This window comes from Mustela lutreola, chromosome X (assembly GCF_030435805.1).
Source record: "Mustela lutreola isolate mMusLut2 chromosome X, mMusLut2.pri, whole genome shotgun sequence".
In the NCBI taxonomy this organism is placed as follows: Eukaryota; Metazoa; Chordata; class Mammalia; order Carnivora; family Mustelidae; genus Mustela; species Mustela lutreola.
The window spans coordinates 114454288-114478411 of record NC_081308.1 but is presented as its reverse complement, the minus strand read 5'-3'; the positions used below and the strand labels follow the sequence as shown (position 1 = coordinate 114478411).

Below are 24124 nucleotides of genomic sequence, written 5' to 3'. Positions count from 1 at the left end.
TCCACACGGTTCTCCAAAGAGGCCGCACCAACTTGCATTCCCACCAACAGTGGAAGAGGGTTCCCCTTTCTCCACATCCTCTCCAACACACGTTGTTTCCTGTCTTGCTAATATTGGCCATTCTAACTGGTGTAAGGTGGTATCTCAATGTGGTTTTAATTTGAATCTCCCTGATGGCTAGTGATGATGAACATTTTTCATGTGTCTGATAGCCATGTGTATGTCTTCATTGGAGAAGTGCCTGTTCATATCTTCTGCCCATTTTTTGATATGATTATCTGTTTTGTGTGTGTTGGGTTTGAGAAGTTAAAGATTTTATTTTTAAGTAATCTCTATAGCCAGTGTGGGACTTGAACTCCTAACCACAAGATCAAGATCAAGCCACAACGCTTTGTCCCCTGTCCTTTCACTAGTTTTATAAGCGCTTCTAATAAGGAGCAGAGGTTTTGTATTGACACTGAGAACCTTGATTTATTGGCTGTAATACCAGTGATGAACTCAGGGAGGGCAGCCCTCACGGGATGCTTCCTAGATAAAGCGAAGAATTCCTTTACACCATTAAATCGCTTTGATGCAACTTGTTTGCTTCTCTGACAAACAGCCATCCTTATGTGACCCATAAGGATGTGCCTAGAGAGTTACGTGGCCATTTATAAGTATTCGTGGATAAATAAACATTTGGTGATAGCTTTTGATCATTGTTTTGTAGTGTGTGTGTGTGTGTATTGATGAACAGTGAATGTTCAACCAAGTCTTATCAGTGAGTAAATTGGCCCCAAAAATGCAATTGAATTCAACTCACTGTGTACTTTGAAGTCAGACCACTGGGGTGCTGGTTAAAGTCCTGTAGCAGGAATTTACAGGACACTGGTAGGGCCAAAAAAGTGACTATTTTTTTTAAAGATTTTATTTATTTATTTGACAGACAGAGATCACAAGTAGGCAGAGAAGCAGGCAGAGAGAGAGAGGAGGAAGCAGGCTCCCCGTGGAGCAGAGAACCCAATGCAGGGCTCAATTCCAGGACCCTGGGATCATGACCTGAGCGGAAGGCAGAGGCTTTAACCTACTGAGTCACCCAAGCACCCCAAAAGTGACTATTTAAACTTAACTCCCTGCCTGAGCTTGTTCCGTGACAAAATGTAACAGAAAAAAAAAAAAAATCCTCGTGGAGCTCTCAACTACAATTTTAAAAGGAATTTCCATCATAGAGATTAAGATTGACAAGTATTTGATCCAATCTGGAAAATCGGAATATAAATTCTGTGTCTGTAATGAACTGGGGTCACCCATACATGGGGAATTGATGAAATGCAGACAAGAAAGCTGCACTTTTCATGTTGTTTCTCTTACTCCTTTTCACGTAGGTCTGGCTGGCATCCCTGCCAGGCTGGGCCTCATGTGGCCTGGGAGCAACGACCTTCCTCTGCCTCCCTTTCATGTTTCGTTCAACACTGGAGAGTGTTGGGTACACAAACTTTGCTCTGACTGTGTGTTGTGGGCTCCTTAAAGAAAACCATTTTAAAACGGCAGATCATTGTGACCACACCACGTTCATGGCCACGAGGTTTCTACTCAGCTTAAAATCTGTGAGCGAGGCCCCTACTTCCATAACAAATATACATCCCTGTTTGCCGTCCTGTGGCAACTCGGGTTCTCTTTTCCTGCCTTCTTCCACTCGGTTTCTGTTTCTTCATTCATTTATTTTTTTAAGATTTAATTTGTTTATTTGACAGAGCGAGAGAGCACACAAGTGGGCAGATTAGCAGGCAGAGGAAGAGGGAGAAGCGGGCTCCCTTGCTGAGCAGGGGGCCTGATGCGGGGCTCGAACCCAGCACCCTGGGATCCTGACCTGAGCCACCTAGGCGCCCCTCTTCATTTGTTTTTTAAGGGCCTGCTCCATGTGTTCCTGTTCGAAAGTTCTGGTGACAGACTCCAGACCTGAGTGACCTTCCTTCTTCAGAATCCTCCCTGCATTTGTTGTCTAGGCACCTGAAGTTGACTCTTAAGTATCTACATTGTTGACTTCTCTTTCTCAGTATGTTGTTCTTGCCTCCCCAACCCGAGAAGCTTTCTCAGTGCAGAAGTGGTATCTTTCACCTCTTCAGATTCCCCAGAAGCTTGGGACACAAGTCTGTGCATACAGTTGGTGTACCATAAATGTTTGTTGATTGATTGATATTCTCACACATGAACATTTTTAAAGGCCTCATTCTCTTGAATTTTAGGGAGTGATGATAAATATTTGTTAAATGGATAAAGTAAAAAATGGATATGGGTTTTTGTTTATTTTTTGCTCTTCCCCTTCATGGCCAGCCTGTATCTATCTAGCACAGTGCCTGGGTCATATTAGATGCCCAATAAGTATGTGTCAAATGAATTTTCAGCAAAATCACCCTGCATGGTATTAAATGCCATCAGTCTTATGACTCATTTTGTATTTCACTCCTCTCAAATGCTTGAGCATTATAGGACTCGAATTGCCAAATATGTTACATTCTCATTGACTTCAAGTTCAAATCCATTTCATGAACGAAGGGCTTTTAATGGCACTGGGACTTATGTCCCATGAACACAAGGACGCAATGAACCAGTATTGTTTAATAGTAACTGTGTCTAGAATCCAGGTTTTAAGGTATATATATATATATATATATATATATATATATATATATAAAATCAGATTTGTTTAAACTGTCTAAATAGCATTTATTAGCAAGTTCTCATAATGTTGTGTGCTATTGAAAAGAGCGATACCTTTTGTTAAAAAAAATAAGTCAACTTGGACAGACACAGCCAGTCACATATGTTGATAAAGTTATGGTCAAAAGAGACACGGGGAACCTGTAGGATTTTTTTTTTCCTGTGACCCTATGTATGAGCTGAAGTGTGGGGGGGGTGTCTCTTTTTTTTTTAATAAGATTTTGCTTATTTGTTTGACAGATAGAGATCACAAGTAGGCAGAGAGGCAGGCCATGGGGGAAGCAGTCTCCCTGTTGAGCAGAGAGCCCGATGTGGGGCTCGATCCCAGGACCCTGGGATCATGACCTGAGCTGAAGGCAGAGGCTTTAACCCACTGAGCCACCCAGGTGCCCCTGAGGGCGGTCTCTTAATTGCCTTATGAAATGGAATAACTTGGCTTACCTGTTTTTTGTAGAGGTATATTGAATGTATTACCCTAGGAGTAGTATGGGGGAAAACTGCAATGAAGCTTTAAAAAAAAAAAAAACTTAATGGAAGTGTTCTGCACATTGGCAGAAGAGCCTTATTTGTCTGGCCTTTTTTCAGTCAGAAAAGCCCATTTTCCATAGGATGCCTGTGAAGTCATCCGCGGTGGTGAGCACTTCTCCTGAGCCTTGAAGAGTATGTATTGGTAGACCACTAACCAAAACAAGTGGGGGAAAGAGAAATTGAAGCAAAATCGAAAACTTGAAAGCTTTTCAGCCTTGTCAGCTTGCCAACTCAAGCAGTGTGGGGCAGGTGTGTCATATACTCGTGGAGCCAAAATAAATGGTCACGAGAAATTCCAAGCTAATACAGATGTAAGGGAAGCTTAAAATGGAAGGAAAGCAAACATTGTTTTCGTTGTTTATCCAGGAGCTTGATAAATGCTTTGGAAGACATGCCACTTCAGATAGTGCTTTGGGTGCCAAATGCTGTGTGATCTTCAGGACGAGGTGTTGGCAGTGTTTCTGTGTTATGTGCTGGCTTGTGCAGGGAAGGTAAAATTGAGGACGGGACACGAAAAGTGAGGGAAAAATGGCCTTGCAACCAGCTTTGGAACAAGTTACTATTTCCATTAGATCAGTAGAAAGTATTTATTCTTTTGTTTTACCATCAAGGAAACTTCCACGAGAAAAGGTATGAATCCTTCAAAAAGCCGTAATCTCCTTATTCCAAGGAGGCACTTGATAGTGAATCTAGTGTGTATATAATTTCAAAGTAAAAGCATTTATACTTTATGTCTTCTCGAGAATTCTTTTTTTTAAGATTTTATTTATTTATTTATTTATTTGTCGGACGGGGGAGAGGGAGAGAAAGAGAGAGTGAGCACACAAGCAGGCAGAGAGGCAGGCAGAGAGAGGGGGGAAGCAGGCTCCCAGCTGAGCAGAGAGCCAGATGTGGGGCTCAATCCCAGGACCCTGAGATCATGACCTGAGCCAAACGCAGCGGTTTAACCATCTGAGCCACCCAGGCGTCTCTTCTCAAGAATGCTTATAGATGAGCTTTAATGAACAGTCAAAAACGAACCCTTATTTTCCAGGAAGAAAATGTAAGCAGTGTTTCTTCGTGGCTCCAAGGGAAATCACCAACCCCACTCCCAGCTCCATTTCCTCACACTGGTTATTGGACAAAAACATGCCAAAGATTAACTTACTCTTTGAAGATATAGACAGAAATCTTTTGGGGGCCCCATATTTTTAGTCTAAACCCAGGATGAGATCTTGCTGCAACCAAATGAGCAGGAATAGACCATTCCTGATGACAACCGAATGTTCCATATATCAAGAATCCCAGGTCCTGTTTGCATTTTTTTTTTCCAAATGGGATTTGAAAGCCAGAATTGTGAGAAAATACTCAACTTTACAGGGCCAATTGATTCAAAATTGACAGAGTTGGCCAAAGTTCAGTCAACCTAGACGGAGTTCAACTGACAAAACTTGCCAGCAAGGTAAACAGAAGGGTTAATGTTAAATTCCCATTTACCCTTTGACTTCTCAAAATAGGAATCCTGAGGAATGCTGCATGGCTCCAACTTCCCATGAGAAGACTGAGCCAGCAAAACTAAGTAAGACGTGATCTCTACCCTCAAAGAATGTACAGTCTAGTAAGGGAGAAAATTTAAGGGTCTATAACGAAGAAGAGTGTTTATGAATGCACTATGTGCCCTAAGACAGACACAGTATTGTGATGTGGTTAAGAGGGGACTCTGGACTCAGGCTGCCTGGGTTTGAAGCATGGTTTGGTCATCTACAGGTTACACAAAGTTGTACAAATTAAATGAATGAATCTTCCTCTACCTCTCTCCTCCCCATCTGTAAAATGAGACAGTAGTACCTCCCTCACCAAGAGGAATCCAGGGTGCAGTACCACCTGGTGTGAGTAATTCTGAGGTCTTCCTTCTGGGGTTGCACGTTGATGCTGTAGTGTTTGAGTGTGCTTAAGAGTGTTCTTAAGTCGTGGGGCTTGATGGCCCATTCATGGTGAATTAGCCTCCGCCACAGTCGGAAGACCTAGCGTCTGCCTCCAACCCTTCATAAACTCTCACAATCATTTCACTTCCTGGTGCCTTAGGTTTCTTCTCTAGTTAAATGAGCATAGGAAGTCCTATGTCAGCAGGGACCCTATCTTGTTCAATATCTAGAACAGCATCTGGCTCATAGTAGCTGCTGGCTTGACATTGGTGCAGCTCAACTCGGGGAAATGAAGATGTTGATACAACAGACGTGAACGTAATTTGGAGAAGGAGTCATGAGTACTGTGCAAAAATGACTGGCTTTCCATGTTTAAGGTTCCCAGACAGAGAAGAGATAAGACATTTCTCTGCCAGGATCTAAGCATGAGATTTGAAAGCACTCGGAGATCTTGCCTCAAGTCTTGGCTCTACCACCGAAGGCTTTCTAACTGTAGAAACTTTTTAACCTCTTTGGGTTTCATGTCTTCATTGGTATTTTGGGGTGATCACCCATGTTTCAGAGTGTTCTTTAGAGCTCCCAAGATCAAGGAAATAAAACTAGCAAATACCACATAAGTACAAATATACTAAGAAATGGTAGTTCTTCATGCTTTACATTAGAGGATGATCAATCATAAAAAGAAAAATTATATCCCTGTTACTCAAGTGTAAGGTAGTGAAGATAGAGCTGTATTGTCCCCCTGACAAAGTTGACCTTCTTCAAAATACAAGGGAAAATGGCCCGCTCCTTGTCTTGCATACGTAGCCAGACGAGCTGAGCACCTCGAGAAAACTACTCCCCCTGTAGCTGCTACGCCTCGCTGCTTCTGCACCAGCTCCAAAACCTGTTCCAAGTCTGCAGGAAGACATGCGCTGGCTAGGACTGTTTCGGAAGAATTGGCCAGGGTCCCATCAGAGGTTGCAGGCCAATTTCAAAAAAAAGAAAGAAAATTCTTTCTCCCATTGCTCCATCTTACATAAAGTACATGGCCAGAGTCCAGGTCTGATTTGCATTATTCTTTTTCAAAAATTCAAAATTCAAATTTATTATATATTGCCTGTTTCTATATTTGATGGGTTTCTGTAGAAAAATCTTTTTCCAGACCCTCACTGTTTATGTTCTTAGCGAATTTTACATATATATACACATATATATAAAATATATTATATGATATATATGTTATATATTATATATATTATATACATATATATTCCTTTTTGGTTGTTTTTCATTCACATGTATTCAGACAGCCTATATAATTTAGTTGCAGGACTAAATTTGAATATATCTTTAAATATAAACTTACAAACTTGCAGAATGTTCTCTTTTAGAGTGTTTTCCATACTACACTAAGTCAACTACCATATGGAAACTAATTTGCACTTGAAAGTCCACTTAGGAACACTACGTAGAATTTGTGTCTAGGGAGAATCCAAAAAGAAAGCTTGGGGTAGCCAGTCCTATCACTCGTGAGGCTTTTTTTGGGGGGAGGGGGATGGAGTGTTTCCTTAGACTTTTTTTAATGTATGTAATTCACATACTATCCAATTCACCCATTTAAAGTGTACCATTTAGGGAACGGGTTTTAGTGTATTAAAAAATTGTGCACCTATCACCACTATCTAATTCCAGAATATTTTCATCACTCCCCAAGGAGACCCTGGACCCATGAAGCAGTTACTTCACGTCCTCCTCTCCCCAGAGTCCTCACAACCACTCATTTGCTTTCTGACTCTGTGGATATTTCATCTAAATGGACACATACTATGTGGCCTTGGTGACTGGCTTCTTCCACTAAAGCGTAGTGTTTTCAAGGTTCATCAGTGTTGCAGCACATAGTAGTACTTTGTTCCTTTTAATGATGGATTCACTTTGCAGGTATCATTACCTCTTGCATATTCATTCATCTATCCATGGACACTTGGGTTCCGATTTCTCCAAGTTTTCTGGTTCTCACCGTAGCCACCCCAAAGCCGGCAAAGCGGTATCTGACTGTGGTTTTCATTTATATTTCCCCATCTGGCTATTTAAAAATTATATGGTAAATATTTTCCTAGAGATCATTTGCCTAACAACCTTAACCCTCTAGGACATGAGCCTGTATGGAGCATATTGCAAAAGGTCCCCAAACCAGAAAACCTTGCACTTTGCCCCCCCCCACCCCGAGGCCCATCATTCAGTGAGTAACTCTTATTCAACATTCACGATTGGCTCTTATGTTTTCCAGAAGGGAGATGGACACCTAGGGCAGGTGCTGTGCCAGGAAGACAAGTGACAGTAGAAGTGGCCGTTAACAATCTACCACCAAAGGAGAGAAACTAATACTTTTCTATGACGTTTATGACCCCAAGTCTTCCACTAGAGGTCAAATGATATTCAGTATTTTGTAAGAAGGCAAAGCGAACTATAATACAATTTAGAAAGGGTTCCATGAAGGATGACTCAGAGAAATATGTATTTTCCCTTGGATGGATAAGCTTGACTGAATTTTCTAGATATTTAATTTCCCGATGATATTAGGTAGTATTGAGTTTCATCCTGACTGCAGAAAGACAAATGGGAAGATTCAGATTCTGTAGAGTTGTAAAAGATCCTATTCAGAAATTTAAATGAAATGGGGCACCTGGGTGGCTCAGATGGTTCGGTGTCTGTCTGCCTTCTGCTCAGGTCATGATCTCCCGGTTCTGCGATCAAGCCCCACGTCAGGCTCCCAGCTCACTGGGGAGTCTGCTTCTCCTTCTCTCTGCCTCTCCCCCTGTGTTCTCTCTCTGTCTCAAATGAACAGCTAAATCTTCAAAAAAAATTTTAAAGAAATGGTTCTAAGAACTTGACTTCTACTTTTTTGATGACATTGACCACCGGTTGATTTGACTGATACTCAGAGCTTACTTTTATTTTAGAAAATTCCTGTTATTTCGGTACACGTTGTGGCATGGTGCCAATAAATTAACCTTCTATCCATTCTCTCAGCTGAGTCGCTAAAGATTATTGCCGGTTGATGCTGGGTTAAACTGCAAACCTTAAAGCTGCCTAGTATTTAATGTATAACTGAAGACTGCTTTCTGTCTCGCTTACTTGTATATGCTAAAACTTCCTCCTGTGTTAAGTTGCGGTATCCCTCTACAGAGACTAGGAACTAATGGGGCATACACAGAAAAAAAAATAAAAAAATAAACCAGGGGCATCTGGGTGGCACACTCTGTTAAGTGTCTGCCTTCAGCTCAGGTCATGATCTTGGGGTCCTGGGATCGAGTCCCGAGTCCGGCTCCCTGTGAGGCAGGGATTCTGTTTCTCCCTCTCCTTCCTGCTCATACTCTTCTCTCACTATCCCTCTCTCAAATAAATAAAATATTTAACCCACTGAGCCAGCCAGGCACCCCTAAATAAAATACTAGAAAAAAAAAAAAACCCTAGCATCTTCTCAGAGAATTTTTTTTTTCTTTATCTGAAGCCCATTTTACATCCTCTCCCCCACCTCATCCGAGGTCGGAGTCTGGCGAGTTACCTCCTGACCATTTGCTGTGATCCTCAACGACTACATTTCAAAATGTAAGAGCAACTTACATTTTCTCAGCAATTCCTGTGCTGGATTTTGAGAGCAGATCAGCAAGCCTTCGATCAGACCATAGCGAAGCCAGGTTAATGACAGGTCTTCTCTAGCCTCTAGAAACTGAGGGGCTGTTCTGTCCTGCTCTGGCATTTCCTGTGCGGTGAACCCCCAAATGAATTTCTGTCCCCAAACAAAATGAAAACATCTTTTCTCCTTTTTAATTGGGCTTGTATTTCTTTCTCTTTTTAAAGATTTGTTTACTTATTTTAGAGAGAGAGAGAGAGAGAGAGAACATGTGAGCCAACAAGCAAGGGGAGGGGCAGAGGGAGAGAGAGAACCCTTGAGCAGACCCCACTGCTGAGCGCAGAGACCCACACAGGGCTGGAGGCGGGGCTCCCTCCCAGGACCCTCAGACCATCACCTGAGATGATACCAAGAGTCCGCCGCTTAGCCAACTGAGCCTCCCAGGTGCCCCAACTGGGCTTGTATTTCAACAGTAAATTTATGTGGCTGCCTCCTTTTACTCTACACTGGGAAGTGCTCTTTTTATTCACAAGGGTTGGCTGTACTGTTTTGCACTGTCAATATCTAGATGCTTCCTGTTTTAAACAGGATAGGGTACTTCGTTTCCAAATCTGGAGTTTAAAACTGAAATATTGCATTCTATTAGCTAATTTTATTTTTTTTTTCTTGCAGGTTTCTGAAAAGTGCCTTTTCTGAACGCTGCTGCTTCGATTCCCCTCTAGAGCTGTTTGCTTATAAACCCCTCTCCCTCCCCAGCCCCCAAACTTGGTTTGCTCGTAGTTCAGTCTCAACAACTTGTCCATTCTCTTTTCCCTTTGATTCCCAGTTTCCCTAGTCATTTTCCCTCCTCCTGACTTCGCGGCACGTTTTATTTTTTCAGTTGTCCCATCCTTACCAATCTTAATCATTAGATCCAAGGAATAGGGAGAAAAACATTTCTCCCCTTGATCTGAAACCATTCCACAAATTGAAGGGCAACCAGCAGTGTACGCTTTTTGCAAGAATAATTGAAAACATCAGCTAAAGAGCACAGAATTCTTTTGAAAGCCTGCCAGTTATTATTGGAAGTAACTTTGGCAGAGGAACAAATTAAACACTCAATATCTTAACCTTTCTGGTTGCCTTCTTAGGAGTTGGTCTCCCGTTTAATTTTTAGCTGTTCTGATACAATTTTTATTTTGCGATTGGCTTTTTGTTTGATCAGACCAAATTTTGGCTGGGACGAAAACCTAAGTGCTAACAAAGAAGCATTTCAGCAAAGCAACCTCATCGCTTCGCATCTAGCTTGAATTCACTTTTAACCTTTTAACAGCACTGAAACTGTCCTAAAGAGGGTGCACTTGATTCTAACTTCGCTTTCAATATGACGGCGGTCAATGTCACCCTGGTTCGAGACACCCAGTGGCTGACTTTAGAAGTCTGCAGAGAATTTCAGAGAGGAACCTGCTCTCGAGCCGATGCAGACTGCAAGTTCGCCCATCCGCCGAGAGTCTGCCATGTGGAAAATGGTCGAGTGGTGGCGTGTTTTGATTCCTTAAAGGTGAGTCCCATCTACACACATATGCTTCGTTTAAATTTGTTGATGTCTGGGTGTTTTGAAATATGATGTGCCTTGACGTTAGTAATAGCACAGAAGTGGTAAGTTTTGTTTGTTTGTTTTAAGACAGGATATAGACTCTGTGCTTGTAGAACTATGCCAGACTATAGCTCATCTCATCTCCTCAAAGTCCGCTGATTAAGATAGACTTGAAGGAAAAAAAAAATGAAAGAATTTTTGTAGGAATGAGAAATTGCAGCCTCGCCATACTTTACTTTTTTGTATAGGATCTAAATGTTGAATATAGTGATCATAGTTCTTGTAGAGCCTAAAGAAGCCATTTACTGAATTATAGCCCTATTAAGTATGTTATCAAAATAAAACTTGGCAGGGACCAAGCAGCTTTCAGAGGACAAGTGAAGTCAAACTCAAAGAGTATAAGGTGAAAATCTCACCATCCAGGAGGAGAATGGCCTTTAAAGTTTATTTTAGTAATCTCTACACCCAATGCAGGGCTCGAACTTACAACCCTGAGATCAAGAGTCACACAGTCTACTGAATGAGCCAGCCAAGGGCCCCCAGAATACTTAACGTGAACATGGGTACCAAACTAGGTTCACTTAATTTTCTTCCTGAATAGATTAACTAATTTCAGATTTCTGAGTACTTTTATAAGGCAAGTCTCACTGCCAAGGTCATCAAACCCAAATATTATGTACTAGACTATAACCAAAATACGAGGGCAAATGAGATATTATGTAGAATAGAACATATGTGATTGCAGAACAAGAAAATGCACTAACTTTCATGTTTTATTCATAGTTATCTTTAAATTAAGGATAAAGATGTATAAATTAAAGCATAGAAGTAAGAAAAATGGTAATTGATTCCTAGTTTAATAAGATTTGCTACGATGCATTTGAGAATTTTTTTTCAAAATACGTGAAAGTGAATTAAGCCTAATAAGAACCTGTTTAATTTCTTGATATTGTTTTAGCCTCATCATGACCAATTTTACCTCATTAACATTTTTATTTATGGCTGCATTGGCTGACAGAGATGTATTCCTTTATGTGATCATTTCTTCAGAAAACATTTCATCAAATGACATTCTCCATAGCTAGTTAATTTAACTTATTTTGTGGTTACGACTTTTCATTTGGGATCCTCCCAAGTTAAGAATGGAAACTTGTTATTGTAAAAAAACAGTAGTTTTTGCCATTGAGAATGTCTGAATTGCCCTTATTTGCAGAAGATATGATTGTAGGGCTTATTCTCTACATCTCACTATCATTCGGGTTTCATCTGTAATTATTTTGTGTATTATGGAAATCTCCTGCTGCATTACCTGGCAATGCCTTGAAGCAGAAAAAGGCACTGGGCTAGTTGGGGTGGGGGAAACAAGAGATAAGAGATGTCTTTCATTCAGTCCAACGATCCCAAGGGTCTGGGATAGCACGAGGCAGTGTACATATGTTGTTTCAGGAGATCTGGGGGACAGTCCCAGCCTTGCTACTGTGTCTGGCCTTAGCTACTCTTTCTGATAAGGCTTACGTTCCTTTATCTCTTCCTACTTTCCAGGATTATTATGGAGATACCATGGGGAGGAGTATCTTCAAAACAGCTCTATTTAGTTAGGGTTTTTTTGCTGAACTCTACAAACTCATGTTCCAAATGGACATACCCAAATCCAGTTGCCATGAGTGTTCTCATATTAGTTCTTCAAGCTAAGTGTCACTGTTTTATAGTTTACTCTTGGTTGTTTTTTTTTTAAGATTTTATTTATTTATTTGACCGAGAAAGAAACAGCGAGAGAAGGAATACAAGCAGGGGGAGTGGGAGAGGGAGAAACAGGCTTCCCATTGAGCAAGGAGCCCAATGCTGCTTCGGGGCTCCATCCCTGGACCCTGGGATCATGACCTGAGCCAATAGCAGTTGCCTAATGACTGAGCCACACAGGCGCCCCTATAGTTTACTCTTTGATGGAGAGTTCCTTGCAGGCTTTGTAAATTCTTTCTTTGCAGACATCCGGTGAAAGCAGATAGGCGATCCTCCCAATCAGTGGTATATTTTAGGTCACTTCTTGTACTTAAAGTGCCATAAAGGAAACATTTTGAAGAAAAACAAAGGAATTGTTAACAAAACACATGTGGCACTACCACTTTGAAGGCTGTAAAATGTTTAATTCAGAGACTACATAGATAATGGCAATGAATATTAATAAGCCACTTAATTATTTAAATATACTGTCTACTCACTGCATCCAGTGTTTTTAAAATAATTTTTGCATTATGTTGATATCTTGATGACCAGTCATACAGGATAAAGACAATTTATATAATCCTCACATTTTCAAATTTTAATGAAAACTTGAATATTTCAAATACACAAAGCCTTTCAAACAATTAATTAATTTGCCAGTTAGACAGCACATTCATCCCAGTTCCATGTCTGCCCAAAAGCTTTGTGGTTCTCTGCTTTAATATTATTCCTTATCCACAATATGCATGAATGTCATACTAAGTTGAGGGTAATTGACCTGTGTGGATTGTAGGAGGACCCTGTCTAAAATACACAAATAACATACCTCAATGTTTATTGCAGTATTTGCTACTCTCCTTGAGGTTGTATCATTGAAACACCTTTGAAATCCATCTGTGCACTCTTTCTATTTCCGTGAGTGGTTAAATAATTGAAGCAATCATTTGATGAGTTTTGGGCTGCTGCTTTTGGTGTTCCATGTTTTGTTTTTCTGAAGATTCCATTAGCACAGGGTACGTTACCAGATGATGATGGTTCTTTGCCTTCATAATAGGCACAATACACACAGTGTTCTATACTCACCTTGTAATGAGGAATTGTTGTAAAAATAAGGAGGGCGAGCTTGATGGCTAATCGTGCATTGTGCTGAAGTGAATGTTGTGTGTTCACTGACGAAGGCTGCACCATCTTCAGATAGAGCTCTAGACAGTGCGGCCCACAGACTGATTTCCAGCTACATAAAAGGGTCTCATGTCATGCTGATAAGCAGCTGTTTTTTACTCAATTGCTTAGCCTGCTTGGCATGTTTATTTAAAAATCCTCTCCAAAATATTGCTTAACCTGTTCTTTGCCAATTTCTCAATATGACAGTTTGCCACTGACATATCCTGATACTTTCAGGGCACGTCCCTTACCTTTAACAAAAGATCGTCCCTAAAAATACCACACTAGAATCTTTGTGATCCTTTCCGTAGCCAAGATTGTTATTGTCATATATTCTGCTTCGACGATGTCATGATGTCTTGCTCTGTCCCCTCTGTACTTGAAGCAGGGTGACATCAGCCACGTGTTATCCAGGAAGGATGTAAATGCTGTGATCATTTCATTATGGCGTATCGACGTCCATTACATCTGCCCCCTCTACTCCCCACGCTGAGTCGTTTTGTAACAAAAATTTCCTGGCAAAGGTCTTGGCAGCGGACATTGTCGGAGGACAGCCATGTCAACCCAACTACATTCCTAAAAGATGGAAACTGGGTCCAGAATGCACATAAACTAGCTCCACGTGATGTCTTCAAACATCACACATGATCACAAGCGTAATCACATTTTGACAAGTGGAACCTGTCGTGTCAGCGCACGGATGTGAATCCACTCTTGTAGGTCAGATTGTCCTGAGTCATCTGTATATTCTGTACTATGTCTCACTAGTCACAGTCATTGCCAGTTTAAAATTTGACTGAATATTTATGTCATCCCTGTTTGCTAAGGGAAAACTTGCTGGGAGCAGAAGACCTAGCAACCTAATCCCAAGGGTCACTGGATTATGCAAGACTCAGAACCATTTCTAAGCTTTATCAGAGAGGTCCGCTTGCACTATAAAGATACATAAATAGCACCTGTCATCCTCAGATTCCAGGAAAATCATATTTTACCTGACGATCTCTATCTTCAGGAATACTGACTTTGAAAAGGAAATATCTTTGGTAAAAGTCAGTGCCATTTTGGACATTTCAAAACCTTTTTTTTTTTTTTTAAGAAAAATGGAATTACAATTAGAACCAAAACAAATACACATTGATAGCTCAACCTAACTTTTTAAATATTTTATTTTGGAAAAATTTGAGGCTTACAGAAAAGTTGCAAAAGTAGTACAAGGATTGGGGCACCTGGGTGGCTCAGTGGTTAGGCAGCTGACTTTTGATTTCATCTCAGGTCATGATATCCGAGTCCTGGGATTGAGTTCCCCACTGGGCTCCAGGCTCGGTAGGGAGTCTGCTTGAGATTCTCTCGTTCTTCCTCTGTCCCTCCCCCGCTCACTCACTCTCTCCCTAAAATAAATAAATCTAAAATAAGATAAGATAAGATAAGATAAAATAAAATAAAATCTTTAAAAATAGTACAAGGAGTTCCTGCATACCCTTCATCCAGCTTCTGGTAATGTCAACAACTTATCTTACGTAGCCCAGTTATCAAAACCAGGAAATTAACTCTAGTACAATATTATTAACTAAACTAGAGACCTTATTTGAATTTAACCAATTTTCCCCCAATGTCCTTTCTCCATTCCAGGATCCAATCCAGGATCCCACGTTGTACTTACTTGTCCTATCCCCTTAGACCCCTCCAATATGTGACAGTTCCTCAGTCTTTCCTTTTCTTTCCTGACCTTGACACTTTGGATGTGTACCGGTCAGTTATTTTGTAGAACGCCTCTCAATTTGGGTTTGTCAAATGCTTTCTTATAATTGGATTAGGGTTGTGCATTTTTGGCAAAAAAAAAAAAAAGGCACAGGAAAGATGTGCATGATATCTAAGAGTACCTGATGTTGGTGTATCTTATCACTTGTTATAATAACCTTAATCACTTTGATTGAGATGGTGTCTTCTGGGTTTCTCTGCTGTAAAGTGATCGGTTTTCCTTTTGTGCAAATTGATAAATATCTTCCTCATTTATTCATCATCTCCTACAATATGCCATTGATTTTAAGGGGCATCCTAATACCTAAGCTGTTAAAATGTAAACGAGTGTCTATTAAAAGTGATTACGGTCAGTCAAGAAGGGGAGGGAAGAGAAAATAGACCAAGAGCATGACAGGAAGGAAGGAGTGATGGGCCCCCAGAATGGCAGAACCCTGGAGGATGAGAAGCCCCAGAAGTTTGGGGATGTGTGTGTCCCTATCATGTGCTACTGCGGGGTGGAACTTGTGTGGAATAAAATCAGTGCTCCTGGCCCCCTTACCTTGGGATCCTCTTACATTGGGAAGCAGGTGTTCTGCCTTTGTTTCCAAGATAATATTTCCCCCGATTGTAAAAGTTATCCATCTCTATGAAGAGAAAGGAAAAGACAAAAAGCAATCTTAAAAATCATATGCAAGATGATAAGAATAAAATGTAATGAAAGATAGGTAAAGTGTAAACATCATCCCTGCTGTGCCAATATCACCACTAACGTTTCTGTGTGTTTCCGTCCTTTATATGACTGTCCATTTGTATCATAAACCTGCCTTACCTCCTGTGTCCTCACAGACCTATCTCCCTCACCCCCCCGCCCACCCTGGACAGCCAGCCTCTCCCTCCATTTACACTTCCTGTTAGTCTCATGTTCCTCCCAGGGTACAAAAAAAGGAAAAGAAAGAAAAGAAAAAAAAAAAGAACAGAGAAGAAAAGGGAAGGGAAGAAAAAACGAAAGAAAGAAAACAAAATCTAGATACTGCCCGATCTCTCATTCAGAGACTTTTAAAAAATATGCGTTTGTGGCAATTTTTCTGGTTAGAAAATAAAAATATCATTTCTAGAAAACTATAATAGAGAGACAAAGATTTTAAAAAGACCAAATCTGTAAGTCTGTTACCTGACCAACATTTTCAATACATATGTCCTTTCAAAATTTCATTTAATGACAACTGTTTCCTCAAAAAAAAAAAAAAAAAGGTTTCAGTCATTCCATGGAATTCCAAAAGCTTTTCCTACTCGTGCAAGAATGGTATTTTAGAAACAGACTTAATATAAAAGATTCTATTTTTCAAATAATATGCAGCCATCAGAAATTATGTTTGTGAGGACTATGCAATCATAATAATAAATTTTATCTTCTAGTGAATGCCTATGATATTCCAGAAACTTCACACATGCTGACTGTAATCCTCACCACAACCCAGTATAAGCTTTACCACTGGATGGGCCAGGTTTTGCCAGCTGTGTGGTCTTGAATAAGTACCCAACCTCCCTGTCCCTACCTTGCCTCATTTGTAGGTGAGCACTTTTATAATCTGGGCGGTGGGCAAGACCTTCTAAGCGCATTATCAGAGGCAGAGGTGATCAAAGCAAAGGATTATTAGAACTGAATACATAATGCAAATCATGGCTGAGAGACAGAAAACACCAAAAAGCTAGAAGATAAGCAATAATTAGGGAGAAATTTTTAACTAATTTGACAGATTAAAAAGGTCTTTAATATCCAACGAGCTTTACAGTAAAAAAAAATAAAATAAAATAAAATGATATTTTCCCCGGAAAAGTGGGTAAAGGATAGAAATAGTCAAGAAAGTCTCATGTGGCCAAGTTTATGCCTGAGGACATTTGGAGGAGCCCTCCTGGCATGGCTGCCCCGACAGCTGACACAGCCACCGGTTTCCACTGCTCCCTCTCTCCCCAACTCCGGTCCAGAGAACTCTCACCCTGTAATCTAATTCTTTCTGCATTATTTATGTGTTCTTCAACAAAACTGTTACTTCTAATAAAAAAAATTTTTTAGAGAGAGCTAACCTCCCAGGGGAAATTAAAATCATCTTTATAAGAGAAGTTTCATGATATTAAATATAGTGTTTGCATACTCAAATCCCGAGAAAAAAGTTGAGAATTTCATTGAGCATTTCCTCTACATTCTGGCATTCTGGAGCTGAGAATAAGGAATCTTACATGTTCCAAATACCTTCCTTCTTCCCTTCCACTCAGTGTCCATAGATAGATAGATAGATAGACAGATGGATGCGATTTATTCATCCGTTCACTGGACAGGTACTTCAGGAGCACCTGTTGGGTTGCAGGCGTTGTGCTAAGCAGAAGAATCCAGCAGTGAACTTCAAACAGTCCCTGCCCCATGAAGCCGACCGTCTAGTTGGGGGAGGGGCAAACAAAAAGGAAGTCGGTATGCGGGTGAATGACATCTTCCGGTATGAAGAAGGCAAGGACAGAGAATGCCAGGGGCTGCTGTTGTATGTAGAGTGGTCAGGTGGTGGTATTGAGGAGAGGCATGAAGGAGGTGAGTGGGCGAGTTATGAGGATTTCTGAGAACATTCCAGGCAAAGAGAACAGCCATAGCAAAGACCCCAAAGCAGGAGTGAGCCTGGTGTGTGTGTGATGAATCTTGAGATCATCAGCTATCAGGATGGCTGGAGCAGAGGGGTGGAGGGGGAGAGGTAAGCGGGAGTGAGCAGATCAGGTGAGGCTGTGTCTATCATGAGAAAGACTCAGAGCGTGTCCCGGATGAGGAAGGACCCTGGAAGCCTGTCCCAGGCGTCACTGGACTCTCCTGATGTAGATCTTTTTCCTGCTGCTTCTCCTCTGTATTTTCTGGTGTAATAAATCTTAGCCAGCGAGTCTTAGAAGTCCTCTCTGGTGAATCGCCAAGCAAAGCTCTTCTATACATTGTTCTTTTTCATACATTATTTACTTGATGATTTTTTTCTTTTACTTTTGACGTTTTAGAAAAATGTGAATTGTTTTCTTTCCCTTTTGATTTTTTTAAATTTAATTTTTGAATGGATAATGTATTTTGATCTTTCAAAAATTTGAACAATTGGCCATCAACTGATGAAGAGATAAAATGTTTTCTACATGCCATGGAATAGTATTAAGCTATAAAAGGGAATGAAGTACTCAGTACTTCAGTACTAAGGGAATGAAGTATTAAGCTATAAAAGGGAATGAATGGATGACCTTGAAAACATTATGTTAAGGGCAAAAAGGCAGTTCAGAAAGATTCCATATTGTATGATTGCATTTATATGAAGTATCCAGAGTGGTCAAATCCAGAGACGGAAAGCATATCAGTATTGCCAGGGGCATTGGTGGCAAGGAGAGAAGAGGTTGAAGGAGCAGTAGGAAGCGGCTGCTAATGGATAGAATGTTCTGGAAGTAGACAATGGTAACTGTTGCACTACTTTGTGAATAACCTAAAAACCACTGACGTGTACACATTACAAGGGGGAGCTTTATGATATATGAATATCTAAAAAAAAGTTAAAAATTAAGTATAAGAGGTTTGCATTAAAAAACCAATAAAGGGTATGCAATGAGGTTTCCCTCTCATTTTTTTTTTTCTGCAGCTAACCTGTTGACCTCACCACCAATGTATTGAGTTTTCTCTCTCCCGTGAATATTTTATGAACAGACATGCAAATATATATGTACATATTCTCACTTTTTTACACAAATAGTAGCATACAGTTCTTCTCTTTGCTTTTTTTATTTACAAGTGTTAAAAGGAGAGGAGAAGATATACCATGCCGACATTAATCGAAAGAAACGTGCAGGTGCTGTATTTGTATTACCAATATATAGACTTATATTAAGGATAAACAGAATTGCACACAAGTACTGGGCTCTAGTGAGTAAATCAGCTACTCACAGGCACATGGAAGTACTTTATATGGATGCTGGGGTTGCACAAGTAGGTGAATAGAGAATAGATTGAGATAGCCGGCTTCCTCACCATCAGAGTAAAGGGTTAAAAATAAGGAAAAGGGGAGGGCTAGAACAAATCCTGTGATGTGGATTAGAATGGAAGCATCAGTATGTTCATTTTCATATGTCCATGGATAGATGCAGAAATAGACATGGAGCTGTGAATGCTTATGTCTCTCAGCTCTGTCCTAGGAGGGCTTACAAGCAAGGGCACCCCAATGGTAATAAACACACCTAGCACTCGGATTTGGGGCTCTATCATTCTTCCAGAAAATATCGAAGGCTCCTCGGAGTAATGGCTGATGCTGGACTGAGGCAGGGAAAGGAATGTCTTGTGGTGCCAGAAAGTAAGTACTTACAAAAGAGGGGGCCTAAGAGGTCACGGGAGCCGGTCTGAAGGAGCCCCCACTGGCCGAAGTGTCAAGGTCATGAAAGGCAAGGAAAGACCAAGGAACTGTCACAGATTGGAGGAGCCTAAGGAGACATTGACAAGTTAATGCCATGTGAGGTCGTGGATTGTGTCCCGGAACAGAGAAAGGACACTTGGGGGGAAATTGGTGAAAATAAAAAAGTCACTAGTTTCGTTAATATCATACTAGAGTTAATTTCCTGGTTTTGCTAACCCTGCTATGTGTGGTATGGAAGTTGCTGACATCATGGGAATCTGAGTGTACCAGTTTTGCAATTTCTCTGCAAGTATAGAGCTATTTCCAAATAAAATGTTTCCAAAAGTTAACTTTTATGTTCTTACATGAGCACTTCCTGTCCTCTGATGCTCAGAAATACAGTGGGATATTGTTTCTTTTCATTTTGCCTTCTTTGACCTTGGGTATGGTAATGAGAAAATGCTGATGTCCGTCCAGTGGCTCATCCTAGACCCAACCAGCTGGATGAGTCAGAGAGTGAACTCCTTAAGAAAGCATTCCTACCCAGACTAGCACTTCTCAAATGGAGAGGAAAATCAAGAATTTGGGCTGGAGAAGGAAGACCACTGAGTTTAGACTGTTAGCATTTCCAGATAAGGAACCTGGAGACCCAGTAAGGGAGAGCTGCCAGCTCAAGATCCCATAAGCAGTTGTCAGAGGGCCCAGAGACTCCAGGGTTCTTCTAATCATTTCCGTTTTTCCCCCTGTGGAGAAGAAGGAAATAGCGATAGCATCAATTGGGCTATTATTTTCCTAGACCAGCCCTTACCTTGGTCAGATTGTGTCACATGACACTGGAGGTGAGGGTGTGGTTCCCTTTCACTTTTTGAACTTCAAAAGGCGGGCGGGGTGGGGGAAAAGCCAAGGTTGCCTTTCCTAATGCCTCCCTCATTTATTGTTTCATGACATTGTATTTAGAGTAAGACTTTTTGGGGAGAGAGGGAGAGAGGGAGCCTGAGCTGGGGAGAGAGGCAGAAGGAGAGAGAGAATCGTAAGCAGGCTCTGCACCGACGTGAGGCTCGATCTCACAACCCTGAGATGACAACCTGAGCCAAAATCAAGAGTCCGACGCTCAATTGATTGAGGCATCCAGGCTCCCCACATTTAGATTAAGACTTTTTATGTTAAGGCTCACATTTAGTTCTTTGACAAGAGTCGGAACAACGAGCTTTCTGGACTCCCTTGTGGGCGACTATAACCGGCTGCGGGTCATGGACATCTCGGCTGCATGAAACTCTGGCATCTGATTCTCTTGATTCTATCAATTGCAGTGACAGTCCAGCTTTATTGTGAGTCAAATATTCTTCCGTCAAATCACTTGGAGTCTAACCCAAACCCATTTAAAATGTTTTATGGGAGCATAGCTCAAGATCATTTCTCTCCACCTCAAAGCCACGCTTGCCATTGGGTTGTATTTTTCAACCACATTTCGTGCCGTGACGACTGACCCCTTGACACAGGACCCCCCCAGATGAGCGTGTGAGATCTGAAAATCAGAAGTTGGAGAACTACTATATGCCAACTCTTTTGTTCAGAAGAGACTCACGTGTTAGAGTATATACCTGATCCTACCCTATCATTAAATAATTCTCTTCGTGTCCTGGGGCTGTCTGGAGTCATTACAAATATTGTCTTTTTCTCTTATTTCAAGTATTTGTGAAATGTTGATGCTTCTGTGTGTCTGTACTTCTGTGCATCTGGAAATAGCAATTAGTTTTTTTGAGAAACCTGACTGGATTCACAGAACATCGTTTACCTACTGCTCTCTTTTGCCCGTAGAAATGAGCTTTCTGTTTTTAACGTCCCTGAGCTTACCCTCTTTTCCCCTGTCTCAATCTGCTGCTTGATTATTAACTTACAGGGTAAGACATTCCAGAGGAATCTTAATGGTCCGTTCTTTTCTTCTGTCTCAATCTGCTGCTTGGGTTAGCATCCGTTCTTTCCTCATTATCTCTGAATAATCTTTTCATTTTCTTCCATATTTTCTCCTCTCTGTAATCAGTCTTCAGTTTCTTAAATTAATGTTTTGGGGCATTTTTGTTTGTTTTGTTTTGCTTTTTCTGTAGTTGATGCTGTAGAATCCATATTCTCCAACCTGCTTGGGTTTTTGAAACAATGCTTTTATTTCTGTGCCTTTGGTTCCCAACTACAGGGTCAAGTTGTACTGCTAGATGTAATTTGAATTTGATCGGCTCATTTTCCTGTCTTTTCATAATATTGCTTTCTTAAAAGTCAGTAAACGATTCCATTTATTCTTCTACCTTTTATTCTCTAAACAATCTCCACTATTTGGACTTGGCCATCTTGTCTCCAGAGTCCGAGTAAATCATTTCTTTTAATATCTTGTTCATAATGACTTTGTCTAATATTGCTTAATCTAATCCACTGTTTAGTTAAGTACAGTGGGTCCATCAGTTTTGTGGCTATAGGATCCATCGATTTGGGCAGGTATAACTTGGCCACGGGCATTTAAAGGTTGGCTGGAAATTGGATTTTGTTTTCTGTCCTACGTGGGCGTATGTTTTTTGCTGGAATTCAAATTTTTTTTTACCCACCGGAGATTGGTAGAAAAGAAATTTGCCCCTACCCATGTTCTCTTGGGTATGCAGTGGACAGTGACGGCAGTTTCCACACTGTGAAAACCATCCATACGTTTGAAAATGTCGGCTCCACAGTGCTATAACTGTTAAATTCCTTCAGCTAAGACAGATCCTACGTGTCAGCCATGATTTGCTAGCTAACTACAGAGTAGTAAGGTTCTAATTTCTGTCTTTAGCACACGGCAAGGCAAACAAGAAACCTTTCTCTCTGGGACTTGAGACACTTACCCATCTTTTATACGCATCTAGGTACGCTGTGTAAACAGCAGTGTAGTTAGGACCAAGCAGCTCTTACTCAGTTCCAAATGCTTTTTGGAGACTCCATTTTTAAAGATGATGGTCTTTTTAGACCAGCCACCTTGCCGCATTGCTTAACATTTTTGTTCATTGTATTTGAGAAAGGGTAACACTAAAGTAACACTTTGAGAATGTTTAATATCTCAAGAACTCTGCGTTCTTGCTTTAAACATTTGTTAACGTTCATGCTTATCACGCACTCCATGAAACAAACAAACGAAAGTTTTGCAGCTTTTGTAGGAACATGACCTCTAGAATTTTTGCAATTTCTTGGTTATTTCACTTTTTTATTACCTAGCAAAGCACTCTATGTGGAAACAAATGAAATCTTAAAATACAAGTAACTGCAACATTTTAAAACTTTGTGTCTATTTTGCCAGTCCTCCCATGGAGGAAGGATTTATATTTTTTCCAGCTTTATTAAGGTATCATTGACATACCACGTGATGATTGGCTGCAGGTATATAGTGTGATATCATTAGCAACAGAGGGTTAGTTAACCACTGTCACTTCCATAAATACTTCTTAGTGGGGAAAATATTTAAAATTGACTCTCTTAGCTAACTGAATCAGTTCACTAAAGTCACCAAGTGGCACATTACACGCCCAGAACTTATTTGTTTTATAACTGAAAGTTTGTACCCTTTGACTAGTATCTCCCCGTTACCCCCTAACCCCCGGCCCCTGGTAACCGTTACTCGGTTCTCTGTTTTTGTGAATCCATCTTTTAGATTCATTGTATAAGTGAACTCATATAATATTTGTCTTTCGCTGTCTGTTATTTCACTTATCATAAGGACCTCCAGCGCCATCCATGTTGTTGCCAAGGGCAGGATTTCCTTCTTTCTTGTGGCTGAATAGTATTCCATTGTGTGTGTGTGTGTGTGTGTGTGTGTGTGTGTGTGTGTATCCTTTTTTTTCTTTCAAAGAAGCCTTAGAAGTTGTCTTGATAAATGCCTGTTTCTTGGGTGAACTACAGATGTAACCATGGAAATATCCGAAACAAAGCATGGTAGCAGCAAGTAGCATAAATAAAGACAACGCCACCTTTTAATAACATCTCAAACAAGGGCTCCTTGTGTGGCCTTGAGCAGGACACAGGAATCCTCCTACCTCTGTTTCTCTTCATACAAGAACAAGCAGCCCCACTCAATTTGTAGGGCTATTGGTTGTGGTTTACTACAAGCATTTTATAAATGTCAGGAGTCGTTTAATGCTGAAAGTTCTGTTAAATCCATTAAGAATTCTATATACGTTCAATTCCCCAAAGAAATGAGTCATTCAACAAACATTTATGGAAACCTATTACTTGCTAGGCTCAGGGCTCTGTACTGTGCCGGCTACAGTCATGGAAGACTTGATCCCTGCCTGACCCCTTCTGATGAAGCCGCCTGTGTTTTTCTGTACCATAAGCCAGGTACACACTAACCACTAGGAGTCCAGGGGGAGAGGCAGGGGCTGGGATTACATCCAGCTGGGGCGCTGAGAAACGCCGTCATGGGAGAGGTGCTGTCTGATGTATTCTTCCAAGGAAGGATAGGAAGATGTTTCGGGCGGATGGCATAATCTGAGCAAAGACAGAGACAGAAAGGTGGGATGTGTGGGGAGGGAGTAACGCGGGAAGTCAGCCTGGCTGAAGCTAGAGCTGTGTTGGCCGAGGAGTAGCCTTAAAAGCCACGGAGGAGTCTGACCTTGATTTCATAGGTCTGAGGAGGCTGACCGGTTTTGGGTAGGGAAAGGACATCATCAGCCTATTCGAGAGGAGTTGGGAGAGCACGAGAGACTGGCAATTTGATGGGGGGGGGGGTGGATCCTCTTAGAAAGTGGTGAAGTATTGAAGGTACGAA

General features: G+C 40.9%; 1 protein-coding gene across 5 annotated transcripts in view; it reads left to right on the top strand.

Moving 5' to 3' along the window:
* Positions 1–24124, top strand: part of MBNL3 (muscleblind like splicing regulator 3) — a 106230-nt gene that overhangs the window by 30914 nt on the left and 51192 nt on the right. For all 5 annotated transcript variants that reach the window (XM_059157478.1, XM_059157475.1, XM_059157476.1 and 2 more), the window contains exon 2: positions 9421–10288. In XM_059157478.1, coding sequence (XP_059013461.1) covers positions 10112–10288 — 177 coding nt within the window. In that variant the 5' untranslated portion in view covers positions 9421–10111. The remainder of the gene's footprint in view (positions 1–9420; positions 10289–24124) is intronic.